Genomic DNA, 16,202 nt, shown 5'->3' with positions numbered 1-16,202 from the left:
CAGAATGGACACAGGGGTGATATCGCTGGTGTTAACTGTTTCTCTGATCTAGTTCCATTATATAATGAAAAATGTCTTTTACATTCTCATATTTTCGGCCTTGTTCACTCATATCGCCAGACCAGTCTTACGTAAATATAGGTTTAAGGGGGGGGGGGGGGACACGGCAGCGCAATCTGGTGATCACCACTTCCGATTGCCTTGACTGACACCACTGGACTTTCCATGGAAATTTGAGATGCTGAAATTCAGTCCATGTTGTTATTGATTCAATGCCATCTCTACAGATTGCATATTTTCGATATCTTATCGCTGTTATGTGCGCAACTACATGAAGAACCAATATTATTGGTCCACTCAGGGATGCTCGCGTTAATGAATCTGCCATTTCGTTTAAATGCAATCCACAGTGGCCTGGTTCCCATAATAGTTTTACAAAATTTAACTGTGGAGGAACTAATGCTAAAACGTCGTTAGAGCTGGTGAATTGGATGAAGATGCAAACGAAAAACAGAAAGAAAGCGAATCTGTTATAATAACCACACTGATTTTGTTCGAACAGAGTTTCCGCAGAGCTGATATCATTGCCAAAAGCTCGGCTTCAAAAATGGGGTATAATCTGGCAGTCTCAAAGAGGATCGCCAGCCAAGCGAAAGCGAGAAAATGCCTACGCCCGCCTTGTCATTGTTCACTGAAGCGTCTGTGGGTATTCTGTTATTTGATGGTGCGTGCGCAAGGTAATCTTGCAACCGGTTATTTAAGAACCTGACTGATTGAAGATTAGGGTTTCTGGGGAAAATGTCATCCAATTCAATCTTAATATTAAGATTTGATTGAGTTGATGGATTTACTTCTCTAATTTTCACTCTTAAACTATCTAAGCGGAAAGCTGTGAAACTTTAGAAATGTCTGGATTGTTAACATACCAAATCTGCAGGACAATGTTTGTAGGCGCTCTTCTTGATAGTTAACATTATTAGCAACAAACCTGTGGAGTCCCTGACACAGGCGCAGGGCTTCACGCTCCAAAAGAACCAGGTGCTTAGTTTTATACGCAGGGCCGTCTGAGAACAATACACATCTGAATTCCAATATTTGGCGCATATACATTTTGTATATCATTAGCGGAGAATCCCTACGTAACCCATATTGTCGATTACTTAGTCTGCGCAGTAGACCTATAAAGCACGTTATGCCAGTTGAGTTTTTATCATGGATGAATCCCAAATATTTTAGGGACTCAACCTGGGGAATTGGTTCTTGTTTATAAGATATAGAAATTGAAATTGAATCTGTAAGCTCGACGACCAAGATTGCGCTTTTACTTGCATTTAGTGACATGTAGATTGTTTGAAGCCATACCTCAAGCATACTCATGTATCTTTGCAATTTTCGGTATAAAGCGTAAATGTCACTGTCAGCCACCAAGAATGCAATATCATCTGCATAAACATAAACTTGAACGTCCTGACAAGTTGTGATGCAGCTCGATAATATATTAAATAATATTGGGGACAGGACGGCTCCCACGAGTCTGTCTATATTTAGACGAGGAGCAGCCATCCTTAAAGCAATAAAATTCCCTCGAGCTCAAAAATTTTGCCAAACACGTAATAATATATTTTGGTTAAATTTGACTTAGCAAGATATTCAGTAAATTGAATGTTCAACACTGTCATGTGCTTTGACTATATGTAATGTCACTAATGCTGAATATTGTCTCCTTTTTCGGGCAAGTTGTATTCGGCTTTCACAATCAGCATGAGCACACCATATTCAGCAATCAATTCTGAAGCCTATTTGATTCGGATTTAATGTTAAACTGTCCCTCATCTAGACAGTAATTCTGCAATTGCTTTCTAAGAGCTAGACCATATTAAAAGTTACAGAAATAGGTATGTTATTTTCAATGGTTTAGCCTACTCCTAGCTCTTTAGGTATCGGGATTACTTTAGCTACTTTCCAATCATGGGGAATCCAGGCATGGTTTAATGAATAGTTTATAGTGTTTCAGAGATCACAAGGAGATAAATCGAATAAACTTTTATCATATGAAGAGTAATTCCATGAGAACCAGGAGCAGGAGAAGGGTAAGTTTCTAATCACTTGAGCAAGTTCAAGTAATGTAACTTCAGTAAAGTCTGATGTTGGGTCTGGGTTTTGTAAATTGTCTGACATAGATGAAGTGAATCTACTCCCCAAGCCTTTAGCCATAAGTTCTAGCGATCTTTTCATTTCATCAGACGACAGATTTGCATAGGCGATATTATTTCGTGTTGGCAGAATTTTTCGATATCTCGTATATCTAAACAGCACTTTTTTGTTTGTAGGATTTGAGAGGAAATCGTAGCGATTCCTATTGTAGTCTTCTTTAGCTGGAGCAACTCTACGCTTCAATACATCAGCGTGAAATTTGTAATCAGACCAGTTTTTCGGGGTCTGATAATAAAGAAGCTGCTTCCAAGCTGCCTTTCGTCGTCGGTGGTCTTGCGTACAATCTAAATTCCACCATGGGCTATTAGATGCTCTGTTCGCAGATTCAATACTAAATTCCGCGTTTTTATATGTCCTTTTGATGACAGCACAAAGTTTAATAACTTTGGTGTCGTCGTTGTCTTCCGAATGGGAAGCCAAATGTATGTTTAGATCGGTTTTAAATTTATAATAATTTACAAATACGCGGACCTGAGAGCATGATGACATTATCAGGCAAGCAATTTCGAACATTATTGGAAAGTGCAACTGTTTGTGGAACAGTCCAAGGCTGTCCAGGATGAACTAGTGATAGCCGAACTTACGAAACTTAAATCCAAGGCAGAGCGGGACCCATCACAAATAAACGTAGGGGTTCTACTATTAAGACAAGAGACATTGTTGTCTATTGACCAATTCCACAATCGTTTGCCGCATAGCTCGTTCGAAAACCCCAACATGTATGATGGTATTTGAAGTCTCCGACAAGAATTTTTTCTTTACACCATAGCGAAATCCAAACACCGAGTGTTTTGAACACCCGACGGAAAGTATCAATTCACTAATGTCAAAGGTTGGCACCCTGATAAGGCTATATCTAAGTCAAACATTTCACTTTCAAGAGACGTATGCTTATAAAAAAATCTTTGCCCTAAGACTAATCTTGTTAGAATGCTAAACCTCCCCCTTTAACAAAGAATGCTAAGCCTCCACCTTTCGATGGTCGGTCGAGTCGGAAAGGTCTGTACGGTTATGTAACTGAAAAGACCGATGCGCTGAAAGCCAGGTTCCTTGGAATGCAATTCAAACCGGGGAGAATTTCCATGACAAGTATAATAAATGTGTAAGTGAAGAGTGAATTTATAGGCAATTCCAATGAAGAATTTTGAGGAACCCTATTGTTGCGAAAGAATTGACTCAGAAATTGCCTTACTTAAGATGTTTTCTTTTAAGAAGTCTTGCTTTGCAAGGCTATCTTTAAAATATCTTTCCTCTTTGAGTGAATAAGAGTAGTAGCTTTCTTTGTCAGAGGAGATCGAGATCGCTTTAGCGATCGTGAATGTATGTCGATTTCACCTGATCCCTGCGTGTCATCACTGATGCCTTCACTAATATTGTCATTGGCATCGATAGAAGGACTTGCAACTTAAAAATCCTGAGAGGTGAGATTAGGAGCTGTAGATACTTCTTCACTTGATGACCGTGGGCACTCAGTAGTCGGAGAAGGTATTCTGATAGCAGTCGTGATACCGAATATCTGTGCCATCTGGTTATTCAGGATTTGTGTCAAGGACTCGCAAAGGTTTGCAGCTAGGCGTTCCGTGGCCGTTCCCATTGCCCTTTCGACAGCATCAGCAATAGAAAGTGAAAGAGATGCGTCCGTTGCCGTCATCTGACGGGCTGTGACCCCAGCATATCCCTGTGTCCTTGCCTGAATTTCGGCTATGACTTCTCTACGGGAACAAAGTCTTCTTTGAACAAATGACGACGAACGCGGGAGCAGTGATACGAGCGCAACCAGAGGGACGCCAACGAGCCAGCTGTGGAAGAAGACGACACTCCAGCCATTGCCGATGATGGTTTTCGGCCTACATGCGACAGACGGACGAATCGGCTAGCCACATATAGCTTCGCTGTAATAATATAAAATACTGAAAGCCAATTTTCATGTCATCATTGTTTTGTCATACTCGCCGCCTAAACAGTCCGTGGCTCCGCGTTTTGGTTACAGCGCTCCTTGCTTCCGCCTTTAGTCACCGTCTGCACATTTATGTTTACTTGTCATTTTTGCCCACTGGTGGCAAGGAAAAGAAGCCACGAACATTGAGCTATGGGTAAATTCAACCCTGAACGCACTTAGTGTGGCTGCAATTCACTTCCGTGGCGAAATATTAGTCCTTGAGACATGGCCACATTATTAAAGTTTGCACTAATGCACTGATATCATTATGCGGCGTCTCATCATTTAAAGGCGAATCGTTCTTTTACACGATTGGCCGATACCGGACATAACCGGCTAACCGAGGCGGCCGTCCCTTTCAAATCCGGTTTTGCCACTATAGGGATGGCATTCACGATGCTGAGCGTTCAAGCCGCTCGTGCAAAAGGACGAACAAGGCTACACACACCTGAATGGGCTCGAAGAGCCGGGAATGGCATGGAAACGAAGCTCGAGGACCCAACGTCATGCACACCTGTAAGGGTTGAGGAGGTTTTAGTACTCTTCCCGCGATGCCGGAAGCAGCACCGCGTGCAAGTGAAACATGCGTCTGTACACTCGGCCGCCTTTAGGGTGCACACTGTCTCACCCCGGGCATTTGGGTTAGACGTCCCCGACGTCACAAAGCACACTCCGAAATTGCGGTTGCTGTAGGTAGAAATAAGGGGCTTAAAGTCGGCGATCTCTAATAGAAATGTCCAGTTAGAATGTACGCTGAGAGCCCAGCTTTGTTTCACTTTTTGTGTTTTTCTTTTTCTGCTCGGAGTTACAGTAATAACCTAAATATAGCTGAAGAACCATGTCATAGCCGTTTAAACACTGCATCTCAACTTATGACTGAAAGGTAAAAGCAAGATCCCTCCTGACACCAGAGACACCTACTATAAGCCTATATATCACGGATGAACATGACATGGAAACGAAATTTTAGCCATTATTTACAACATGCGTAATTAAGCCAGAAATGTTTAAACGTTCTCCACCCATTCCTTGCGTTAACAATGAAAGCGAACTAAACCTCACGTACAGGTCACTCTGGGAATAATGAGGGTAACCGCCGAATAACTCTCTCGAGTTTTTTTTTTTTTTTTGTTTTGAAAACATTCCCTTCACATCAACAACCCTGTTTCCTAGAAAAGTCAACATTGCGACACATTGCGTAAACTCCTACGTGGCCACACAATGTAAATTTATAGCAATCTACTTCAATAGAAAGTAAACATTCGCAGTTCGCCGAGAAGACTCGGAAAACCATCAAATCATTAAAAATAGGACGGAAACGAATGTTCCATAATAATTTCAAAAGTACATACTTAATCTAAACACTTCAAGCGTTTGTTACATAAGATTGCTGCCACCCTTGGTTCTTGTGATAGCTGCAGGAATTCGCTAGATTTCACCTTCACTGCACGTGTTCTTCATTTCATGCTCATCACTCGTGTACCGATAGGCAACGCACGATGCCTACTTAAGCATATGTGTTTTATGAAATAAATGTCTTGCAAGAGCTGCCTCAGCGTCCACACTGGTTATCAGAGTCATTCCATGATGCGTGATGTATGATATCCACTACTTAACCATCGCACCTTAAAATTTGCCTGCACAGCCTTTTGCGGTATATACAGGGTGTTTCAGCGAACACTTTCAAAAATCCTTAAAGGTTGCCTGTGGCAGATAGCACAATTCTAGTTCATGAGCTGGTCTACTCGAAGAGGCGGACATTACTTGCACAAGAAATTGAAATGCATAATCACATAATTAACAGAAGTTCACTAATTAAGATTTTAACTAATTGCCTGATGGCCCACATTGCAATTTACAAATTGTAGCCGTGCAGTTCGCAAGGCGGAACCACTTGGAACGAATTCTCGGGATGACACCAGTTTCGAGATATTGATTCCCGAGCTTTGAGGAGAAATGCATAGGCGTTCCAGTTAGGTTCTTAAGAAAACGTCGCTTTATGCATTGAAGCACAAAATTAAACTGGAACGCCAATGCATTTCTCCCCAAGTTTTTTCCTATGGATTTAAGCAAAGCCCCCGCTGAAAATACTGGTATTTTCAGAGCACTCCTTCGCATGCGAGCTGATTGTGGAAATTCAGATCTGTAGAACGATTTGGAAAGTTGCCCCAGTAATTCCTCATATGTAAGCCCCGATGTAGAAAAGCGAACTATAGCAATTTGAGGTGAAAGTATCAAAGAAAGCCTAGTTGCAAAAGTGAACGCTGCAGGCTGCTTCTTAGTACTTGCTGACGAAACGACGGATATACTGGAATTGAAAAAAAGCTCACTGTGTGTGCAAGGTACCTAAACAAGGATGCCAACGACATTGAAGAAGTGTTTTTAGGTTTTGTACCAATTGAGGACCAAAGTGGCAGGGACCTCGCCGACACTATTATAAATTTCTCTTACACCTGCGAATTAACACACATCGTCTTCATGGCCTAGGTTATGATGGTGCCAGCTCGACGGCTGGTTAAACGAATGGTGTGCAAGCTGCCGTTCGCAAGAAATATCCAGCCGCACTATACACACATTGTGCCAGCCACTCCCTCAACCTAGTTATCTGTGCGGCGTGCTCCATCATAGATATCCGAAGCTGTTTTGCAACGCTGAAGACAACACCGTACATTTTCCGCAAATCTCCTAACTGCTGTCTCGTTTTACGATAAATCATAAGTTTGGTGTGTCCTGGTCCACAAGGCAGCGACTTTTGGGATTATGTGAAACGCTGTGTGTAAAAACATGATGCAGTTTTTTTCTCAATTCTGAATCTGTTTGAACCGGTGATCGCGGCTCTAGAGGAGATAAAATTAAATGACAGTGGCGAAAATCCAGTTCAGACAAATAGTCCAGCGTTGGCACTTTTGTCATCGGCATGTCTTCTGAGTCTGCATGTGGCGTAGCATGTGTTAGCGGTGACTCTGCCTCTGTCAAAGCATCTGCAAACAAAGAAGGGGAGGTATTTTGTAAGAGTCCACCTAGGGAACTGTCCGCTCCAGCTGTCGCCATTGGCTCTAGCAGCACGCGCGCGAAGGAGCCTGGCTGGCACCTTCGCGCTCGTGCGGCGTGATGCAGTCCACTAAGTGGATTCTTACAGAATACCCCCCCCCCCCCCCAAGGAACATTGACATGATATCCGCCAATGACGACATAGATGTGGCACTGAACGCAATCGAAAATGATCGTAAGAATCGCTGACGAACCGGTGCCCGATCGCAGGATCATGGGAGGGTTGCATCAGAAAATGCTGAGGAATATTCTCTCACGTATTAGCTGAGTTACATCAACGGTTCGAAAAGCACAGGACAATCTCAAAGGACTTTGTGATTGTACCATCCGTAATACCACCAAGCTATATCTTGGAATCAGCATATTCGATTGTATCTTTGCATTTCTCATGTAAAATTTGCGGCACTCCTGCTTTTCATATGTACTATTTGGGGCGACTATTATTTCGGTGCAATTACTCACATTACACAACCGGTAACAACTGATCCTGTGCAATACATCGGAACGAAGGGCAGCGTCATTGAGGTTTTTCTCTGGCCGTTGCATATGTACAAAAATGTAAATAAGGTTGTCATGTGACAAAAATTCATCAAAATATTTGTCCTCAACTTGTTCATTTCATGGCCTTTACGTTTTGCATATCAGCTGAATCCACTGCTTTGTTGGTTTCAAACTGATACAGTTCTAAAGTTCGCGTGATATTTTCTTTACTTATTAAATATGCAAGAAAGTGGAAGCATTGATATCATTTTATTTCTGCCAGAATTTTTGGGACATACGAATATATTCTTTTATGAAAAAGTACATAGTCATTTCCGTAGAACGGACGGACGTACACTTGACACCGTGATACAAAATACGAGTGCTTTCATATTTAGAAAATGGTGGACTCTGCATGCCAAATATGTACTATACGTTTCGACCGTCAAAATACAGGTGCTTCCTGTAAACAGAAGAGGGAAGACCCAGTATGCAGAATCTGTACTATACGGCCCAACCGTAAAAGCAGAGGTGTTTCGCGTATTACGTTTCACAGAGAAAATTCATTGTTTGGAGAATGTACTATCGTGGTCAGGAGTGCCTAGGACGCGCGAGCGTTAATCAAATTTTATCGCTGCACTATCTGCCGGAATCAACCACGCTAACACCTGCGTTAGGAAATATTTTTTTACTCTTGAACGCAGATGTTAGTGTGGCTGTACCCGGCTGATGGCACAGCGATACAATGTGGTCGACACTTGCCCGTCGTGGGTACTTATCTCCGACAGTGTATATACTTTAAATCATATGTCGTGAAGGCAGCTAAAAGCAGCACGTTGCTTTTGAGGAAATTGTCTAACCAACACAGTGACATAGCTAAAAAGGTAACACTTGTCACTTTGCGATAAGAATGAATCGCGTATTATATATACAAATAAGTGCAAACATTCAGTTGTCAAGTTCCTTAGAACACACATACAATTTTATTTTGTTCAACCACTCGTCTTGCACTCTTTCCTGGTGAAAGTTGTTCTTGACCCCACATGCCTTGCAAGGACAAACTTGCTGCTGCAAGGAGAAACAAATAGCATTTGTGAATTTCCATCCTAAGAAAGCGACAAAGAGGGTAATCACCGAGCACAATAAAGTGGTAACTTATGTCTTTGAAAAACATGAACATGGATCAGCATTGTTGGGAAAAAGGGATGTTGTTGTAGCCGACATTGCCACAAAGGTACTTGGCACCAGGAAAATGATAGCAGATTAGGAATAAACATTTTTAGGAAGACAAAAAAAAGATATTGACCAAATAAAATAAATAAGGAGATCAAAATTAAACTCGGTTTGACCATAAAATAACCAAGAAAAAAATGGCTGTGAAAAAAAATGGGGCAGGCAGTATGATAACCTGGCGCAATGCCTAATGCAGACAGCTGGGCTAGTTGGAAAATAAACAATTCATACATTTCCAGTGCTTCAAAAAATAGACAAAAATAAGAGAAGAGGAAAGACGGGAGGACAGGTAGAACACTGGTTTTCAACTGGTAGGAGTACATGTAAAGGTGCGGTCATATATATACATTCACTGTTCATTCGCTAACAGACGGCGGAACATGAATTATAGAGCATGCTTTAAGCCACCTAATAATGGTGCATGGTAGACAGGTTATGACGCACATCATCACGTTCTTTCGAGCGGTGCGAATGGTGGTACCCATAAGGCAGAACAACCGCTCATTTATCCGGCTGAGTTCGGATGCCTTTAGCTTTCGATCCCCTGAACTCAACCTCTTTGCGAAGGCTTTCTAGCAGAGAGGCGATCATCTGTTGGGGGAAACCTGCCCTGCTAAGACATTGGCCTTGCTCTTCCAAGCTCATTGCCACCGGTGCTCGCACGAATTATTGAGGGCTGAGCACAAGCAGTTGGCCGCTATGCAAACCCTTAACTTAATGAGCCAAATTGTAAATTAAGATTCACTTTTTTTGATCTTGGTTGATACTTCCAGCAAACTTGGCATGTTATTCGAGAGAAAGAGAGGTCAAGGAACTGCAAGCAATCGTCGACAGGCATCTCATGAGTAAAACTGAGACCTGGTGCAGATCGCTCAAGTGCTTCAAGAACAATGTGAATTGTCTGAATGTCCTCAGGAGCCCCTGACTTAAAAACAACCATGTAGTCGTCGACATCTAAAAATTATCGTCGCTTTTGATTGATTACACAGGGCTCAAGGATGCTGTCAGTAGATAAACCAGTGAAGTTCATAAAAGATATGAGGACAGATTCTTCGAGAAAAATTCTGACAGCTCTGAGTAAATCAGGTTTTGGAGTAGAATAAAGTTAGTCAACGACATCAATTGAAAAAGGGGATACGTTTTCTGCGAAACACCCTTTCTTGGTACAATACTCTAATTATGTCATTAATTTCTTTGCGAGAAATGACATTACAGAGCCGCTATCGGGTTGGCAATGAGCTTGCAAGAGCAAGCGCAACGTCCTAGCAGGGCGAGTTTCGCCCAACAGATCATCACCTCTGTGCTAGAAGGCCTCCTCAAAGAAGTCAACGGCAGATGATCAAAAGCAAAGGGGCATCTGGATTCGGAAAGGTAGACTACCTGGTTGTTGCGCCTTATGTGCACCACCGGTAACACCGCTTAAAATGCAGGGCGGCCAAGTGTGGTGTCGCTATGCTGTTTTCAGCGCCGGAAAAGCTGCTTCGCATGTCCCGAGCACTGAACAACCTGAGGGCAAGAAAGGTCCAGCATGCACGCAGAAGCATGCCACCTCTTTCGTGGCGTGCAGTACTCGTGCCGTTTACTACATCCCCCTGTTATGTGGCAAATGCTACATCGGCTAGAGTGGTCGTTGCATTAACGTACATTCCCCTGTCATGTGGTAAATGCTACATTGGTCAGAGTGGTCGTTGCATTACCATACATTCCCGTGTCATATGGTAAATGCTACATTGGCCAGAGTGGTCATTGCGTTAACGACAATTTCACAGAGCACCGTGTGCACTAGGGGGATCCGGGCACTAGGGGGATCCGGTCACATAGTGAAGCACTGCAAGCAATGCGAATGCACACCAATTTTTAACAGCACACATGTTCAGGCAGGTACAAGGACAGAAAGTTCCGTCTAATTCTTCTAGCTTTTTGTTTTAAAAAGACAACGATAAAATTTTCAGTACAGCTATTGCTCTGTCAATGAAAGAACGTGATTATGTGCTTCAAAACCGGTCTACTATGCATCTTTGATCAGAGGCTTCAAGCATGCGTTACAATTCTCGTTCCGCCATCTGTTGGTGCATGATCAGTAAATGTATATATACACCCGCAATTTTCATGTACTACAATCAGTTGAATACCAGCTTTCTACCTGTCCTTACGTCTTTCCTCTCCTCTTATTTTTTCATATTTCATTAAAGCGCTGGAAATGCATAAAACAAATTGCACGATTGCGAAAAGTTGAGCACTGTTTATATTCCTACCTACTGTTGACGAATTCAAGTTTTGTCTTCCTGTAGAACCTTTGTCCTACTTCAACAAGGAAATGGCTCATTTTTCAAAGAAGTGTAAGTTCAGATGCTATTCAAAGTTTCAATTCTATTTTAATGGAAGAAAATGTTATGGACAGTTCTACAGGGTGAGCATTCATTCAACAGTACCATGTACAGGCGTAAGCTCAAAATTTAATGGTCTCAATGGACGTTAGTTCCTGTCATACCTATTAGGTTCTTTTTCAACACAGATACCTTCACATTATATAGGTTGGCAGGAGAGCTAGCAAACTACATTATAGTTGTTGCAACAATCAAAAGTGAAGTTTGGCAGCACTGACTGAAAGAAACAAACAGCATTCTACAATACTTCTACAAGTTATTCAAAAAGCTGCTGAAATTAAATAATGTACTGCCCCTTACACACAATTACACACCACATCGATGCTCATGGTGTCAATCACACTATTCAAAACTAGGCATCAAGTGAGGAGAATAAGGTGATCAGAGGACTCGATTCTTTTTGTTAGAACATCAAACGTGCATTGCAATAATGTTGCATTTCAACTCTAAAAGGAGCACTTTGTGAGATGGTGACCAACACAAAAGAAAACTTATGACATTCTGTGCAGCAGAATTTTGACGACGAGGTGTCATGCGCACAAATGCACTCTTACACGTAAAATGTCATCCTACAGTCAAACTTTGTGCAGATATTCGAACCTTAGAATTAAAAACCAGCATACTGCAAGGAAAAAAGTGTTAAATTTGTAGAAAAATACTAAAAACCATTTCATTATTCAATATGTTTACTGTTCACTAATGATTCTCTTTGTTCTATATGGGTGCTGTAAACAGGCACCATACTTTTACAATCGCTGCAACATTTCTCCTTGCCTGCACCACAGACAAGGAGAAATGCTCCTGAAGTTTATGCAGGAGTATACCCCACATTGAAACCCCGTTTCACATTCAAATATAGTGAGGATGCATACTCCAGAGTAGAAGAAACTAGTGTATCCTAATGATTGCTGTTGCCGACGCCTGTGCACTAGTAAGTACATAATATATGGAAGCTGCAATTATATTTCGACACGCTGTAGTTACTGCAAGCTGTCACCAGTGTTCCGGCACACAGCTGTAATACATTAAAAGCAAGTTAAAACCCTCTAATTAACTTATCTCATACAACGGAATTGGAGTGCAATATCCTGCATATAAGGCAAATAAATGCAATATGCAAAATTCCCGTTGCGCCCCCTTTAGAGGTATTTTGTAGTCTGAGTTATCACAGATTCCAGATTAAGATGGGAAGAGGGATTTCATTCCACTGCAAGAATGACATCACCCCAACAATTCTTGGAGTTGCTGCTATATCTTTATTTAGTTCAGTTGGTATGCGTATGCATCGTCAGCGATATCAGCTGACATGCTATAGACTGACTGTTTCCCCCAATTTATGCAAGTTCATGTTCGCAAATAATCTTGCAGATGATACTAAGAACTTCTCAGTAGGAGTAGGTTTTTAACATTCGGAAGAACCGAGACTCTTGAACGCATATCTAAGAAAGCCTCGGGGTGCATGCCGCCCTGTGATCTCATCAGAAAGTTTTACGGAAATCAGCTACAAGGTTTCGTGTGAGAAATGTAAATTTGCTCGAATGGGAGTAACAGGGCAGTAAACAGATCGAGTACGCCGCATAAGAATGATGTCAGCAAGAAGCAGGAGTCGAGAAGCGCTGTCACTCGACACGCACGGACCATTAGACACAATTATTGGGATGATTTAAAATTCTGGGAAGGGAATGAAATCCGTCTTCTAGTCTATATCTTAACTCTTTGATTATTCAGTCTACTACCACTACCTTCACCAGAAATGTTCATAATCATTATCCTATCTGCGCCAAATCATACAGACTGATATTCAAGCCTCCACAAACAGTTTTTTTGTCACGGCCAATTCTTTGTGGGAAAGAGGTGTCTGTATGGAGACCCTACCATCTACTTATTTCCCGTTTTTTTTTTTGGAAATGATAAGTGGATAATTTTGCACTCAAACTGTATTGAGCTTAAGTTCTATGCTTGGAATTGCCTTCTTTAACCCACCTGGTTAGCAGAGCAGGTAGACAAACTGCCGGAGAAAGGTGGTGGCGCCAAGGATCGGTGGTGGCGCCGTGAAAAGGAAACCTTTTCACGGTCCCTGTGGGATCAACTGCTTGTTGCATGGCGTGACTCAAGCTGTGATGACTTCGCTTGGAAAAACCCAGCTGGTTAAGTCTGGTCTATTTTTGCCGGAACAGGAATGAACATCTGCAGTGTCTGGTCTCGGCTTCTTTCTTGAAGACCATGGTCATGTTTAAGAAATCTTGTCTCCACAGGCTGCATAAAAAAGGATAATTTTCTGAGCTTTGTCTCTTTCTTTAAACAACCCATTTAAGTTGTATTCATAGCTTTGTGACGCTTTCCGGGTGATGCCAATTTTACTATACTGCACAACACCATACTCAGGCAACAAATGTCAGGGCTACAGGTAGAAGTAAAATGCTACCAATATAGTGAAAAGCTTGTCGTAACCTTGTATCGGGCACTATTCAAATGAGACGCTGCTTTTCCCAGCTGAGTAAACTTGTTTCCAGTTATTTTACATGTGGAAATTGCTCTGAGCTACTCTGGAAAAAAAGTAGCAAAAACATTTTTGCTTCTGTTTATTCTTTAATTCTCGCATCATGGTTGGATATCAGGAACCAATTTACATCACAGGCCGAGCACTCTATGTTTAAAAACATCATAGATCAAAACACAATTTTACAATTTTCATAACCATGTCATGGTAGTGTTACTGGTGGCTATGGTTTCAAGCGATTTTTTTAGTAAGGTGCAAGCAGTTTTCAAATTAAAGTGTGTTGACACAGGGGCGTGCAATCCAGAGAATCAAGCGAAAAGGTAAAGTTGTGTTCACTATTCAGATGTTTAGCTTAGGTTAGGATGGGTTACATAATAAACAATGCAAACTTGAAAATCTCAACTGAACAAGAAACCAGTTTTTGAAAGTCCAGCAAAAAGACACAAGCTCATGTGGAATACGCCCTTGCCATGCACTCTAAGCGACGAATGCTGTTACCATTATGCTTGAATACTATATGAATGTAAGAATAAACAACTTTGAGCGTAATTTCAACACCACTCAACAAATCATGCTTTGAAGATTCCCGATCTTAAATTCTTAGCAAATTGTTCTGGTGTTTATTGTATTGAGCTCAGTCTGTGTTCTCAAATACCTGCTCTCAGCAAGCAAGTTCGCTCCTACAATTTCTCTAAAGGCAACATCCACTTTCTGAAGATAGGTTTGACTTGCAGATGAAGTTGATACGTTGGTTGAATATAAAGTGAACCAGCAGGCTGTTTGAGATCCTAGCTTGCCTCGTGTAAATCTACAATGCCACAGTATTTGCTATGCCCCAGCACCAGCCACTTTACAAAGCAATAAGCTCAGAGCCCTTGCGCTTAGTTTTTCTGCTTTGGAAACAGTTACCACGTGTTCAGCTGGCTTCGAGAAAGGTGACTCAAAATGCTGTGTGCACCACTGATCTCTGCTATGTTTTGCTGGATGCCGCTTCGCCGCTCGCCAAACCAGGCGCAGGTGAAATGTGCTGTCATACAGCGGCTTGCCCCTAAAGCAGGGTGTACGCTGCGCTTAATAATGCATGCGGTCGCATAATACTGCTGCCATGAACATTTCTCTGTGGTTTTCTGAAGACTACGTCTCTACATGTCTGGTAAGAGCTCTTATAATAATCTGTACCTGTATGCAATAGCTTTTTTTTACATAAAGTGTTTTCTCATTGACCGGTGTTTTCAGCACTCATGTTAGCAATGATGTCGGTACTGTTGTGGAAAATTCTGGACAGCTTCTCAAAACACTTCTCTGGCCTGCTTCGGTAGTGTACGGCACAACAGGCAAGTATTTTAGGGGAAGAATTGCCGCCCTCCCGTGCAGCTGAAGTGCCACTGCAAATTCGTAAAGAGCCAACTTCTGGGACAAGGTTGGCTTCAGTCGAGGGCGCTCAATGCACTATTCGGTATCCTATAGAAGAGATCAGTGGCGTGCACCCTTTTATACTGGCTTTGGTTTCAAGTCGGAACACTAGCTATAGCTCCCACCTTGCTTTTTAAAACCTGTGAAATGCGAACAAGAAGTGAGATCACTGTGCTGGTTCCATGGCTTTAGTTTTCTAACCGAACTGCCGGCACATTCTCGCAAATTTGTTAAAAATAGTTGGCCCATTTTTACTACCTTTACAGGACTGGTTAGCTGGCTGCTAGAAATGTGAAACATGTTACCAACTCTCTGACAGGATGTAAGAATAGAAGCACGCACTTTACTGCTAAATTACAATTGAAATTTACTTGGCGCAGGGCTACAGCAGGCAAGTACGGTTAGTGTATTCTCTAGGCTTTTGTCAAGCGAAAGTTACAAGTGTTTATGGTCCATTTCTACTTATTCTGAACCATCAAACTGCAAATCAATATTCTAAGTTTAGACATTTGGGTTCTCATTACCCAAGTGACTGGCTTTCTCCGTACACATAAAGTATAATTTTTCCGTGCTAAGAAAATGAGCTAGAAAAAGAAATGCCTTGATAGTCCTCCACAACTGCCGAGGGCGCGAACAATGGCCGATAGCACAAAGCTGAAGCTACGTAAATCTTCATTTTCCTCACAGCTTACGTGTTCAGCAAGTAATAAAGAGGCATGCTGTGCGCCTCTACATGACCAATTAAATCTATGCAATTGAGACTGTACTCTGAGGCTGCTTGGTTTTATGCTATACAGAATTCTTTGGGTACTTGTAACTTACTTTGGAATAAAATAAAACTTGTAGCACTGGTCATCCATACCATCTTTGCACATAAATGATACAACCACAGTTACAACATGAGGGAGGAGGGGGTGACTATGGGGCTCTCAGCACAAAAAAATATATATTGCAATTATAATGTGACGTGATGCAACAACGAAAC

The 16,202-nt window shown here is 41.8% G+C and overlaps 1 protein-coding gene across 8 annotated transcripts in view; it reads right to left on the bottom strand.

Annotated features, from left to right (window-relative positions):
- Nucleotides 1-16,202, bottom strand: part of LOC119432880 (uncharacterized) — a 63,941-nt gene that overhangs the window by 26,690 nt on the left and 21,049 nt on the right. For 5 of the 8 annotated variants that reach the window (XM_049659306.1, XM_049659310.1, XM_049659309.1 and 2 more), the window contains one exon: nt 4,602-4,667. The exons of the other annotated variants lie outside the window; for them this stretch is intronic. In XM_049659306.1, coding sequence (XP_049515263.1) covers nt 4,602-4,667 — 66 coding nt within the window. The remainder of the gene's footprint in view (nt 1-4,601; nt 4,668-16,202) is intronic. 8 annotated transcript variants of the gene reach the window in all.

Source organism: Dermacentor silvarum, chromosome 11 (genome assembly GCF_013339745.2).
Source record: "Dermacentor silvarum isolate Dsil-2018 chromosome 11, BIME_Dsil_1.4, whole genome shotgun sequence".
Classification (NCBI taxonomy): Eukaryota; Metazoa; Arthropoda; class Arachnida; order Ixodida; family Ixodidae; genus Dermacentor; species Dermacentor silvarum.
The sequence above is the reverse complement of the archived record's forward strand: the minus strand, read 5'-3'. Positions and strand labels throughout refer to the sequence as shown.